Source organism: Panulirus ornatus, chromosome 68 (genome assembly GCF_036320965.1).
Source record: "Panulirus ornatus isolate Po-2019 chromosome 68, ASM3632096v1, whole genome shotgun sequence".
Taxonomy (NCBI): domain Eukaryota; kingdom Metazoa; phylum Arthropoda; class Malacostraca; order Decapoda; family Palinuridae; genus Panulirus; species Panulirus ornatus.
Window position 1 is genome coordinate 17,059,894 of NC_092291.1, and position 12,196 is coordinate 17,072,089.

General features: G+C 40.1%; 1 protein-coding gene across 1 annotated transcript in view; it reads left to right on the forward strand.

Annotated features, from left to right (window-relative positions):
* The window catches only part of Lar (tyrosine-protein phosphatase Lar), a 704,213-nt gene that overhangs the window by 652,185 nt on the left and 39,832 nt on the right, over window positions 1-12,196 (forward strand). The window contains exons 20-23 of the mRNA XM_071659561.1: window positions 3,368-3,505; window positions 7,317-7,460; window positions 8,145-8,361; window positions 9,928-10,103. Of these exons, the coding sequence (XP_071515662.1) occupies window positions 3,368-3,505; window positions 7,317-7,460; window positions 8,145-8,361; window positions 9,928-10,103 (675 nt within the window). The remainder of the gene's footprint in view (window positions 1-3,367; window positions 3,506-7,316; window positions 7,461-8,144; window positions 8,362-9,927; window positions 10,104-12,196) is intronic.

Here is a 12,196-nt window from a genome sequence, read left to right on the forward strand (position 1 = left end):
GGATATATGTGTCGGAGGTGGAGGGAGCAAGGAGAAGAGGGAGACCAAATTGGAGGTGGAAAGATGGAGTGAAAAAGATTTTGTGTGATCGAGGCCTGAACATGCAGGAGGGTGAAAGGAGGGCAAGGAATAGAGTGAATTGGAGCGATCTGGTATACCGGGGTTGACGTGCTGTCAGTGGATTGAATCAAGGCAGGTGAAGCGTCTGGGGTAAACCATGGAAAGCTGTGTAGGTATGTATATTTGCGTGTGTGGACGTATGTATATACATGTGTATGGGGGGGGGTTGGGCCATTTCTTTCGTCTGTTTCCTTGCGCTACCTCGCAAACGCGGGAGACTGCGACAAAGTATAAAAAAAAATATATATATATATATATATATATATATATATATATATATATATATATATATATATATAATTTTTTTTTTTTTTTTTTGCTTTGTCGCTGTCTCAAGCGTTTGCGAGGTAGCGCAAGGAAACAGACGAAAGAAATGGCCCAACTCACCCCCATACACATGTATATACATACGTCCACACACGCAAATATACATACCTACACAGCTTTCCATGGTTTACCCCAGACGCTTCACATGCCTTGATTCAATCCACTGACAGCACGTCAACCCCGGTATACCACATCGCTCCAATTCACTCTATTCCTTGCCCTCCTTTCACCCTCCTGCATGTTCAGGCCCCGATCACACAAAATCTTTTTCACTCCATCTTTCCACCTCCAATGTGGTCTCCCTCTTCTCCTCGTTCCCTCCACCTCTGACACATATATCCTCTTGGTCAATCTTTCCTCACTCATTCTCTCCATGTGCCCAAACCATTTCAAAATACCCTCTTCTGCTCTCTCAACCACGCTCTTTTTATTTCCACACATCTCTCTTACCCTTACGTTACTTACTCGATCAAACCACCTCACACCACACATTGTCCTCAAACATCTCATTTCCAGCACATCCATCCTCCTGCACACAACTCTATCCATAGCCCACTCCTCGCAACCATACAACATTGTTGGAACCACTATTCCTTCAAACATACCCATTTTTGCTTTCTGAGATAATGTTCTCGACTTCCACACATTCTTCAAGGCTCCCAGAATTTTCGCCCCCTCCCCCACCCTATGATCCACTTCCGCTTCCATGGTTCCATCCGCTGCCAGATCCACTCCCAGATATCTAAAACACTTCACTTCCTCCAGTTTTTCTCCATTCAAACTCACCTCCCAATTGACTTGACCCTCAACCCTACTGTACCTAATAACCTTGCCCTTATTCACATTTACTCTTAACTTTCTTCTTTCACACACTTTACCAAACTCAGTCACCAGCTTCTGCAGTTTCTCACATGAATCAGCCACCAGCGCTGTATCATCAGTGAACAACAACTGACATCTAAATATATATATATATATATATATATATATATATATATATATATATATATATATATATTTCTTTTCTTTCATACTATTCGCCATTTCCCGCATTAGTGAGGTAGCGTTAAGAACAGAGGACTGGGCCTTTGAGAGAATATCCTCATGTGGCCCCCTTCTCTGTTCCTTATTTTGCTTTGTCACTGTCTCCCGTGTTTGCGAGGTAGCGCAAGGAAACAGACGAAAGAAATGGCCCAACCCACCCCCATACACATGTATATACATACACGTCCACACACGCAAATATACATACCTATACATCTCAATGTACACATATATATACACACACAGACACATACATATATACCCATGCACACAATTCACACTGTCTACCTTTATTCATTCCCATCGCCACCTCACCACACATGGAATACCATCCCCCTCCCCCCTCATGTGTGCGAGGTAGCGCCAGGAAAAGACAACAAAGGCCCCATTCGTTCACACTCAGACTCTAGCTGTCATGCAATAATGCCCAAAACCACAGCTCCCTTTCCACATCCAGGCCCCACACAACTTTCCATGGTTTACCCCAGACGCTTCACATGCCCTGATTCAATCCACTGACAGCACGTCAACCCCGGTATACCACATCGATCCAATTCACTCTATTCCTTGCCCGCCTTTCACCTTCCTGCATGTTCAGGCCCCGATCACTCAAAATCTTTTTCACTCCATCTTTCCACCTCCAATTTGGTCTCCCACTTCTCGTTCCCTCCACCTCTGACACATATATCCTCTTGGTCAATCTTTCCTCACTCATTCTCTCCATGTGCCCTAACCATTTCAAAACACCCTCTTCTGCTCTCTCAACCACGCTCTTTTTATTTCCACACATCTCTCTTACCCATTACATTACTCTCTATGTAAGTCATTCATTACCCTCCTTGGAATTTCTGAACACCACAGTTCAACCCTACAATGATAAAAAAAAATTGTTGGGATACCCATGTCCTCTACTTTGTTCAGAAAACCCCAACTTAATCAACTTTGCAAAGTCTGCTCCTCAAAAGCAGGGTGTGTTTTGTAAGTGCCCATAATTCTTCTTCTTGTAAAGAGCTGTTTCATATCTATATGGTTTTATCTCTAATATTGACTCAATATTAGACTCAAAAGTCGTCCGTCTTAATTCTCGTGGCATCACCACCCTTCATCCATGTTGCTCCTATATTTCTTTTCTATTGGTATCAATCTGGTCTCTTTCTCGTAAGCTATCTGCATGTTTCCTTGCTTATATGGCATATGGGTGGCTGCTGCTTTCCAAAGTTTTTGTGTGGAGACTGGCCACTCAAGAATTGACTGTTGTGATACGTTCTTCTGCTCTCGAACAATCAAGCTTTGGAATTCTCTTCCTCCATTTGTCTTTCCCTCTTTGTAACCTTTCCACCTTTAACAGTCAGGTCTACAAACAGCGTTTCTTGTTAGATTCTATTGTTTTTTTCATTATTTGAATAATATTTCTTTCATCCAAAATGGCCCTTGATTGGGTTATGCTTTGGCCTTGTCGTGTTGCTCTTTATAAAAGAAAAAAGAAGTATTAAGAAGAATTATTCATAATTTTTTCAAGCTACAGATTTAGGATTTTGATTATTAAGTTAAAAGAATGGCTAAATCTGATTTTACCAGTTAAAATGTATTACTGGATTCTACAATTTGGATTCTAAACACTCCATGAAGACATAGGAATGGAAGCCTCTTGACTCTGTGTTATACTGAAACCACTAGAAGAATCACACCAATTTTTGTGTAAAAGAATTATCAATTAAGATATATAATGCAAATTAATCAGAATATGGGAAATTAGGGATCTTGTGAAAGCACTACTCTATGTGATGCATATGAATATGTTACTGGAAAAATGTGTGTGGTCTTTGTTATATGAGAATATACTGAAGATTGATATGTTTACTTCTGCTTTCACCAGGTGTTTTACACAATGTCCCCTGGACCAGATTTGGATTTCTGGAACCAGATTAGTGTTCCAATAACACACTCAGCTGAACTACAAAATCTTGAGCGACATGCTGAGTATGCTATTGCTGTAGCTGCAAGGACTGCCTCCGTAAGTTAATGTTGAATTAAAAGTTAGAGAAGGAATAAACTTAAATATTAGTTAGTTTGTATGTAATGTTGATCATGGTAATAAAAGTAAATGATGGAACCATGGAAGCGGAAGTGGATCATAGGGTGGGGGAGGGGGCAAAAATTCTGGGGGCCTTGAAGAATGTGTGGAAGTCGAGAACATTATCTCGGAAAGCAAAAATGGGTATGTTTGAAGGAATAGTGGTTCCAACAATGTTGTATGGTTGCGAGGCGTGGGCTATGGATAGAGTTGTGCGCAGGAGGATGGATGTGCTGGAAATGAGATGTTTGAGGACAATGTGTGGTGTGAGGTGGTTTGATCGAGTGAGTAACGTAAGGGTAAGAGAGATGTGTGGAAATAAAAAGAGCGTGGTTGAGAGAGCAGAAGAGGGTGTTTTGAAGTGGTTTGGGCACATGGAGAGGATGAGTGAGGAAAGATTGACCAAGAGGATATATGTGTCGGAGGTGGAGGGAGCAAGGAGAAGAGGGAGACCAAATTGGAGGTGGAAAGATGGAGTGAAAAAGATTTTGTGTGATCAGGGCCTGAACATGCAGGAGGGTGAAAGGAGGGCAAGGAATAGAGTGAATTGGAGCGATGTGGTATACCGGGGTTGACGTGCTGTCAGTGGATTGAATCAAGGCATGTGAAGCGTCTGGGGTAAACCATGGAAAGCTGTGTAGGTATGTATATTTGCGTGTGTGGACGTATGTATATACATGTGTATGGGGGGGGGTTGGGCCATTTCTTTCGTCTGTTTCCTTGCGCTGCCTTCTCCAGATCCATAAATGCTACATACAAATCCATTTGCTTTTCTAAGTATTTCTCACATACATTCTTCAAAGCAAACACCTGATCCACACATCCTCTACCACTTCTGAAACCACACTGCTCTTCCCCAATCTGATGCTCTGTACATGCCTTCACCCTCTCAATCAATACCCTCCCATATAATTTACCAAGAATACTCAACAAACTTATACATCTGTAATTTGAGCACTCACTCTTATCCCCTTTGCCTTTGTACAATGGCACTATGCACGCATTCCGCCAATCCTCAGACACCTCACCATGGGTCATACATACATTAAATAACCTTACCAACCAGTCAACAATACAGTCACCCCCTTTTTTAATAAATTCCACTGCAATACCATCCAAACCTGCGGCCTTGCCGGCTTTCATCTTCCGCAAAGCTTTCACTACCTCTTCTCTGTTTACCAAATCATTTTCCCTAACCCTCTCACTTTACACACCACCTCGACCAAAACACCCTATATCTGCCACTCTATCATCAAACACATTCAACAAACCTTCAAAATACTCACTCCATCTCCTTCTCACATCACCACTACTTGTTATCACCTCCCCATTTGCGCCCTTCACTGAAGTTCCCATTTGCTCCCTTGTCTTACGCACTTTATTTACCTCCTTCCAGAACATCTTTTTATTCTCCCTAAAATTTAATGATACTCTCTCACCCCAACTCTCATTTGCCCTTTTTTTCACCTCTTGCACCTTTCTCTTGACCTCCTGTCTCTTTCTTTTATACATCTCCCACTCAATTGCATTTTTTCCCTGCAAAAATCGTCCAAATGCCTGTCTCTTCTCTTTCACTAATACTCTTACTTCTTCATCCCACCACTCACTACCCTTTCTAATCAACCCACCTCGTGGGCTATGGATAGAGTTGTGCGCAGGAGGGTGGATGTGCTGGAAATGAGATGTTTGAGGACAATATGTGGTGTGAGGTGGTTTGATCGAGTAAGTAATGTAAGGGTAAGAGAGATGTGTGGAAATAAAAAGAGTGTGGTTGAGAGAGCAGAAGAGGGTGTTTTGAAATGGTTTGGTCACATGGAGAGGATGAGTGAGGAAAGATTGACCAAGAGGATATGTGTGTCAGAGGTGGAGGGAACGAGGAGAAGTGGGAGACCAAATTGGAGGTGGAAAGATGGAGTGAAAAAGATTTTGAGTGATCGGGGCCTGAACATGCAGGAGGGTGAAAGGCTTGCAAGGAATAGAGTGAATTGGAACGATGTGGTATACCGGGGTCGATGTGCAGTCAATGGATTGAACCAGGGCATGTGAAGCGTCTGGGGTAAACCATGGAAAGTTCTGTGGGGCCTGGATATGGAAAGGGAGCTGTGGTTTCAGTGCATTATTATATGACAGCTAGAGACTGAGTGTGAACAAATGGGGCCTTTGTTGTCTTTTCCTAGCACTACCTCGCACACATAAGGGGGGGGAGGGGGTTGTTATTCCATGTGTGGCGAGGTGGCGATAGGAATAAATAAAGGCAAACAGTATGAATTATGTACATGTGTATATATGTATATGTCTGTGTGTGTATATATATGTGTGTACATTGAGATGTATAGGTATGTATATTTGCGTGTGTGGACGTGTATGTATATACATGTGTATGTGGGTGGGTTGGGACATTCTTTCATCTGTTTCCCTGCGCTACCTTGCTAACGCAGGAGACAGCGACTACGTGTGATAAGACATAAATAGGATATTATTATACTTAACCGCCGTGTCCTGCGTTAGCAAGGTAGTGCAAAGAAACAAATGAGGAATGGCCCATCCTACCCACATACACATGTATGTACATAAATGCCCACACACACACATATTGTAAGGAACCTGTGCATTCATTATCACGAACCTGCATGTTCGTTGTGTTTATGATTTGTATGCTTAGATAAGCCATGTGGTGATCTGGGAGTCACAAGAGATTCCTCGACCATTCCCACATGTACATACAAAGACATATACATATATAAACATGTACATATCCATACTTGCTGCCTTCATCCATTCTCACCACACACAAAATAGCAACCCCCCCCCTCCTTTTTTTTTCCAGTGAAGCAGTGCTAGGGACAGACAAAAAAGGTCACATTCATTCACACTTAGTCTCTAGTTGTCATGTATAATGCACTGAAATCACAGCTCCCTTTCCACATCCAGGCCCCACAGACCTTTCCATGGTTTACCCCAGTCACTGTATATGCCCTGGTTCATCCATTGACAGCACGTCGACCCCGTATACCACATTGTTCCAATTCACTCTGTTCCTTGCACACCTTTCACCCTCCTGTATGTTCAGGCCCCGATCGCTTAAATTCTTTTTCACTCCATCCTTCCACCTCCAATTTGGTCTCCTGCTTATCCATTTTCCCCCCACCTATGACACATATGTCCTCTTTGTCAATCTTTCCTCACTCATTCTCTCCATGTGTCCCAACCATTTCAATACACCCTCTTCTGCTCTCTCAGCCACACTCTATTACTACACATCTCTCTTACCCTTTCATTACTTACTCAATCAAACCACCTCACACCACATATTGTCCTCAAACATCTCACTTCCAACACATCCACTCTCCCCCGCATGACCCTATCTGTAGCCCAATCATATAACCCCAGAACTCCCTTTATATAACCCTAGAACCCCCTTTCCTCGACAAGACTGTCATCTCTTTTTCATCAGTTAATGATAATGCACCCACACTAAAAGTGACATGTAATGGAGGCAGAGTCCAGTAACACTGGATGATAATGATATAGTTTTACTTTATTGCAAGTGAAATTTACTGCTATACTACTCTAATTTGAGAAATTTTCAACACCCATATTTTGGCTTTTGTTGGACAAGTTATTGTTGGAGTTAGAAAAGGTTAAAAGTGATTAATGAATATGAAGATAACGTCATATTCGTTAGATTGGATTCCTTTTTTTCTTTAAGGTGAAGGTCTATTCAAGGATATCTCTTTATTTCTTGACTCAGGGTTTGGGTCGTCTCTCAACATTGTTGCAAGTTCGTGTGAAGCCAGTTGATGTACCTATGCACCTTCGTGCTCATCATGTGACCACACACTCAGCCAATCTTACATGGGGTACACCTATCCAGCTTAATCCTATGCATTTTCAGGTAAGATATGGAAATGAATTTTGTCTTAATATAGATATGTGTTCATATTAATGCTGAATGCTGATCTTAAGCAAGCTCACTGAACTGAAACTTAGCACTTTGTCTATAATCATAAAATGATGTATGCATACTTTATGAAGGTGATAAGTTAGTGAGGTGAATCTATGAAACTTTCGTTACGAGTCATGAAGAGAGATGCAAAAGAGACAGACAACTGCAGCATGTGTATTGTTTAAGGCCAGAAGTATTTCAGATGATGCTAGGGGAGTGATGTAGTGGTCATGTGAAGTGCAGGGGTTTTGACTGTTAGGGATGGAAGTATGAATGGAGAAGTGTTTCATTTGGTGAATCACTTTGTTTTCAAAGGGAATAAAGAATTGCTGTTGGGCTGTAGAAGCATTTTTTGCACTTGAACCTCCAGGAAGTAAGTTAAGGATAGATGGGAGTGAGCTAGGATGCATTGAATCCACCCCTTGTAAATGAGAATGGAATTAAAGATGATACAGGAAAGCTGAATATTTTATATGAAGAGGTTTGCTAGATATTTTACCAAATTTTTTCTAAGACTTGTGCATGGATTTTGTCTCTGAAGCAGTGTGAGTATGTAAGTGGTCTGTTCTTTTGTAAGTATAATGTATAGTATTATTTTTATGATTTTTAATTGATTTCATTGTGTAATTGCAGATAACTTATAGTGCGATTAAAGAATTTGTTGATGCCCAGGGGGTCACACAAGTCCAAAAAATTCCAGCTGTTACCGATGTTATCAACAATCGAAAATATAGTTATATTATAGAAGAATTACGACCTTTCACTACCTATACTGTGAATGTTACTGCTGTTCCACAGACAGATGAGTACCGTCCACCAGCAAAAATTACTGTTACTACTCAGATGGCAGGTAGGTAGAGCAAGTTTGTTTTGTTATTTGAAAAGCAAGGTACATGAAACTTTCTTCTTCTTGTACATCTTGAGTAGTTAACAGATAAATAGTGATGAAAGAGAAAGGGAGAGCTATGTTATCTTTCATCTGCTGGACTATGCAGTGTTAGACATGACTATGCCAGTTACGGAAGTAGTCTCTAAATATTTTATTGAAAAAATCACTGCACTCATGTTCTAAATTACCATAGATTCATCTTCTACTGTAGTAACAGTTTTAGATAACATTGATGGTGGAAAAAGAAACTACGTAAATCAATTAATTTTGGACCTGAAACTGCTGACTTTCAGGTTGTTTCATTTTGAACCTTTCATATTATATGGTGCACATCTACTCCAACTTAGGTTTGGCTAGGGCAAACAGCTTTTTCCGATTCATTGATTCATGTTCACCAAAAACCTGGACAGCTGTTCTTTTTGAGTTGTAATATTTTAGAGAGTTGGTGAACCAGTAGCGTAGTATCATCAGATCCTCTTATTCAGTCAAGTGACTGATTTGGACACTAAGTCTTAAGTATACTCTATAAAAGAAAAAATTTATTCCTCCCTAAACTACACCTCACCTGCCTGGTCATCCACCATGTCAAAAGTAAATACAACAAAGCTGAAAGCTGCACAAAACAGCACTGAGAACAATATCTTGCAATCTAGCAACAGAGCACTGAGAACAATATCCTGCTATCTAGCAACAGAGCACTGAGAACAATATCCTGCTATCTAGCAACCATAATACTTCAGCACATACAAAATAAAACAAAGATTCTGCCAACACAATCCCACCTCATTGTGCTCAGCACTCAGTCTTTTGCAACAGTACCACACCCTTCTCATCCAACTAACAATACCAAGTAGATAATAAATCTGACCTGTGCCTCACTCTTCAGATCCACCCAACCACAACAAACACAAAAATTACAAAACTTATACTTTCTTAAATGACCTGAAAAGCACTAATCAACCTCCTTCCCAATCCATTGGTAAACCCCAGACATATATGAATAACTTTTCATATGTGTTCTAGACGCCTCCCATGGTTCTATTATTACAAACACTATTTCAGTATATCACAAGACTCCTTATGCCCATGATGCAATTACCACAAGTAACATATTAGATATTTACTGCTCAGTTGGCCTGCACCCTCTCCACACAAACGCACACATATTACCACACTTTATGACCTGTACTCCTGCCCAGGGGATGTGGCCAGCTTCCTGAGTGCTACTGGAGTACCACACAACAGGCTCTTAGGTACAGATGTGAAGCAGGATGTTAGTAGAATATTATTTAAAGAAATGGAGAGGTTGGTGTTTATAATCCAAAAGTAATTTGAATACTGCAGATTTTAGGATTTTACACTAATGATCTTGTACCAGTACAAGGAGTTTCATGAAATAAGTATAACTATATTATTAGTTAGTTTGCATTAGTGTATATGCTTTGCATAGATTTATATTTACAGTCTTTACTTTTATGGTTAATCAAACTTTCAGTTGCATTATAAAAACTTAAATTTTTTCAACAGCTCCTCAGCCTATGGTTAAGCCAGACTTTTATGGTGTGAAAGGTGATCATGAGATTGCCATGATCCTGCCCCAAGCCTCGGAAGAATATGGGCCCATTGCTTTTTACTACCTCATTGTTGTACCAGAGGACAAAAAGCACCCCTTCAAGAACCCTGACCAATATCTTACTGATGATGTAAGTTTTAGGTGATGTGAAGATTACAAAAATTGACTTGTACATTTTCCAGGTAGTTCTCTCAGTTCTTTGAACCACCATTTGTTGACTGCCATAACAAAATGATGGTTCACAGTTCTCTCAGAGCTATTTGTATGATAAGTCTATATTATCTTCCAATATATGCTCCTAGAGAAGCACACAAACTAAAGCTTTTTAGGCACCACAGTACATTGAATACTATACTCTTGGTCCATAATATGTGCTTTTTTTGCTTATTACTAAAGCCAGATTGGCAGTGTTTGTCTAGTAAGCCTAATCCCAGGATTCACTAACCTTTCTTGCTGTGGAGATTACCTCTTCACTTCTAACAGAAACATGAGGTTGTGCAAAGGATATGAGCCTTCTGTTTTATAATGCTTCATTATAGATTTTATTAATGATAAATTTTCAAACACTTTACATTTTACTGTCCCTTTTTATTCCTGGTAGGTGTCAGCCAGTGAACAAGGGCAATGAAAGTCCCATTCTTTTTTTTGAATAATTGGTAAATCCCTGTGATAATGTTTGAGCACAAACCAACATCTGCTCCTGTTATCTCTTATCTGGCTTTATAAAATACAGCCAGAACATTTATTACCCATTATACAAACATTACAGCAACAACCTTTGGTTTGCGTGTAATTGCACTCCCCTTTTCCCTCTATGATTTTTTTTTTTTTTTTTACAATACCAAGGACCCTCATAAACCTGGTTTATTTCCAGGTCCAGGGCCCTGCTTTTTTTCCTCCCATTTTTGCAGCTTAGCTCATTTTATTACTGTGAATTGTCCTCCAGTGTGTTTTCACCTAGGGAGACCTTTTTTTTTTGGTCGAAGTTCAGCAAAGGCTCAGGTTGGGGGTGTCTGAATATGCATAGATATAACCAGGATAAGCAGAAGGAAGAGTTAGGTAGTTTGATACTCTGGCTGTGGGTGAAACAAAGCTCAAGGGGAAATCGGAAGAATGGTTTGGGAATGTACTAGGGGTAAAGTAAATCAAGGGTTAGTTTGAGGACAACAGCAATGAAAGAGGTGGCTTTTCTACTAAGATAGGATTGGTCCCTGTGTCTGATAGAGTTGAAGGAAGTGACTCCCAAACTGATGTGGGTGAATCTGAAGTGGCTTATGAGACTAGAGTGATTGTTAGTACTTATGCACCTGATAGCAAGAGGAGTAAGGAAGAGAGGTAAGCATTTTGGGAGGAGCTGAGTGAGTGTGTCAAGAATTTTAATGTTAGGGATGGAGTAATAGTTATGAGTGCTTTGAATGATAAAGATAATATGATAGTTGGAAGTTTGATTATGGGGGGCATGAGGTGCGCATTGCAAGTAAATATGGTGAACAACTTGTGGTACCTTGTGCTGAACAAGGAATAGCATTAGGGAATACTAAGTTTAGAAGAGGGACACATATACACATGCATGGGCGATAGGATTTAGGGTCAGTGGACATTATTGGATAATAGTCTAGTTGATAGGCATGCTAAATTGAGTCTGTTACATAAAAATTTGCTGAAAGGGACAGCTGATGTGATGGCTGATCACTTCTCTGTGGAGGCGAGGGTCAAAGTTTGAAGGGGCTTAAGGAGAAGAGGAAAATGGAAATTGTTGAGGTCAATTTATTCAAGATTCAAATGTAGAATTTAGGATTTGAGAAACACATGGAGTAGGGTTTAAAAGAAGTTGTTAGGAGGAAACAACACTTAAAACATTATATACCTGATGTTGCTGATGGGATATTAGATAGTGTCAGACAGCTATTACTGTTTTAGAATGCACATGACAAATGTTGATAATCATTCACTGATACCGTTTAACAAAGAAGGCATTTTATCATTTCTTATGTATATAGTATTGGTGTTACTATACTGTTGTAATACTGTAGTTTTTAATCTCATGCACTATTTTAAGAATGTGATGAATTGAAAAATATACAGATGATAAAGCATTTACAGGAAGTAAGCTTCACAAACATGACATGTGAGGAATACAAGATGAGAGGGAATAGGATATATATAAATTGTTTCAGCAAGAGTAGTAGTACTGAATATATTACAATCACTTGTTGCCATTTA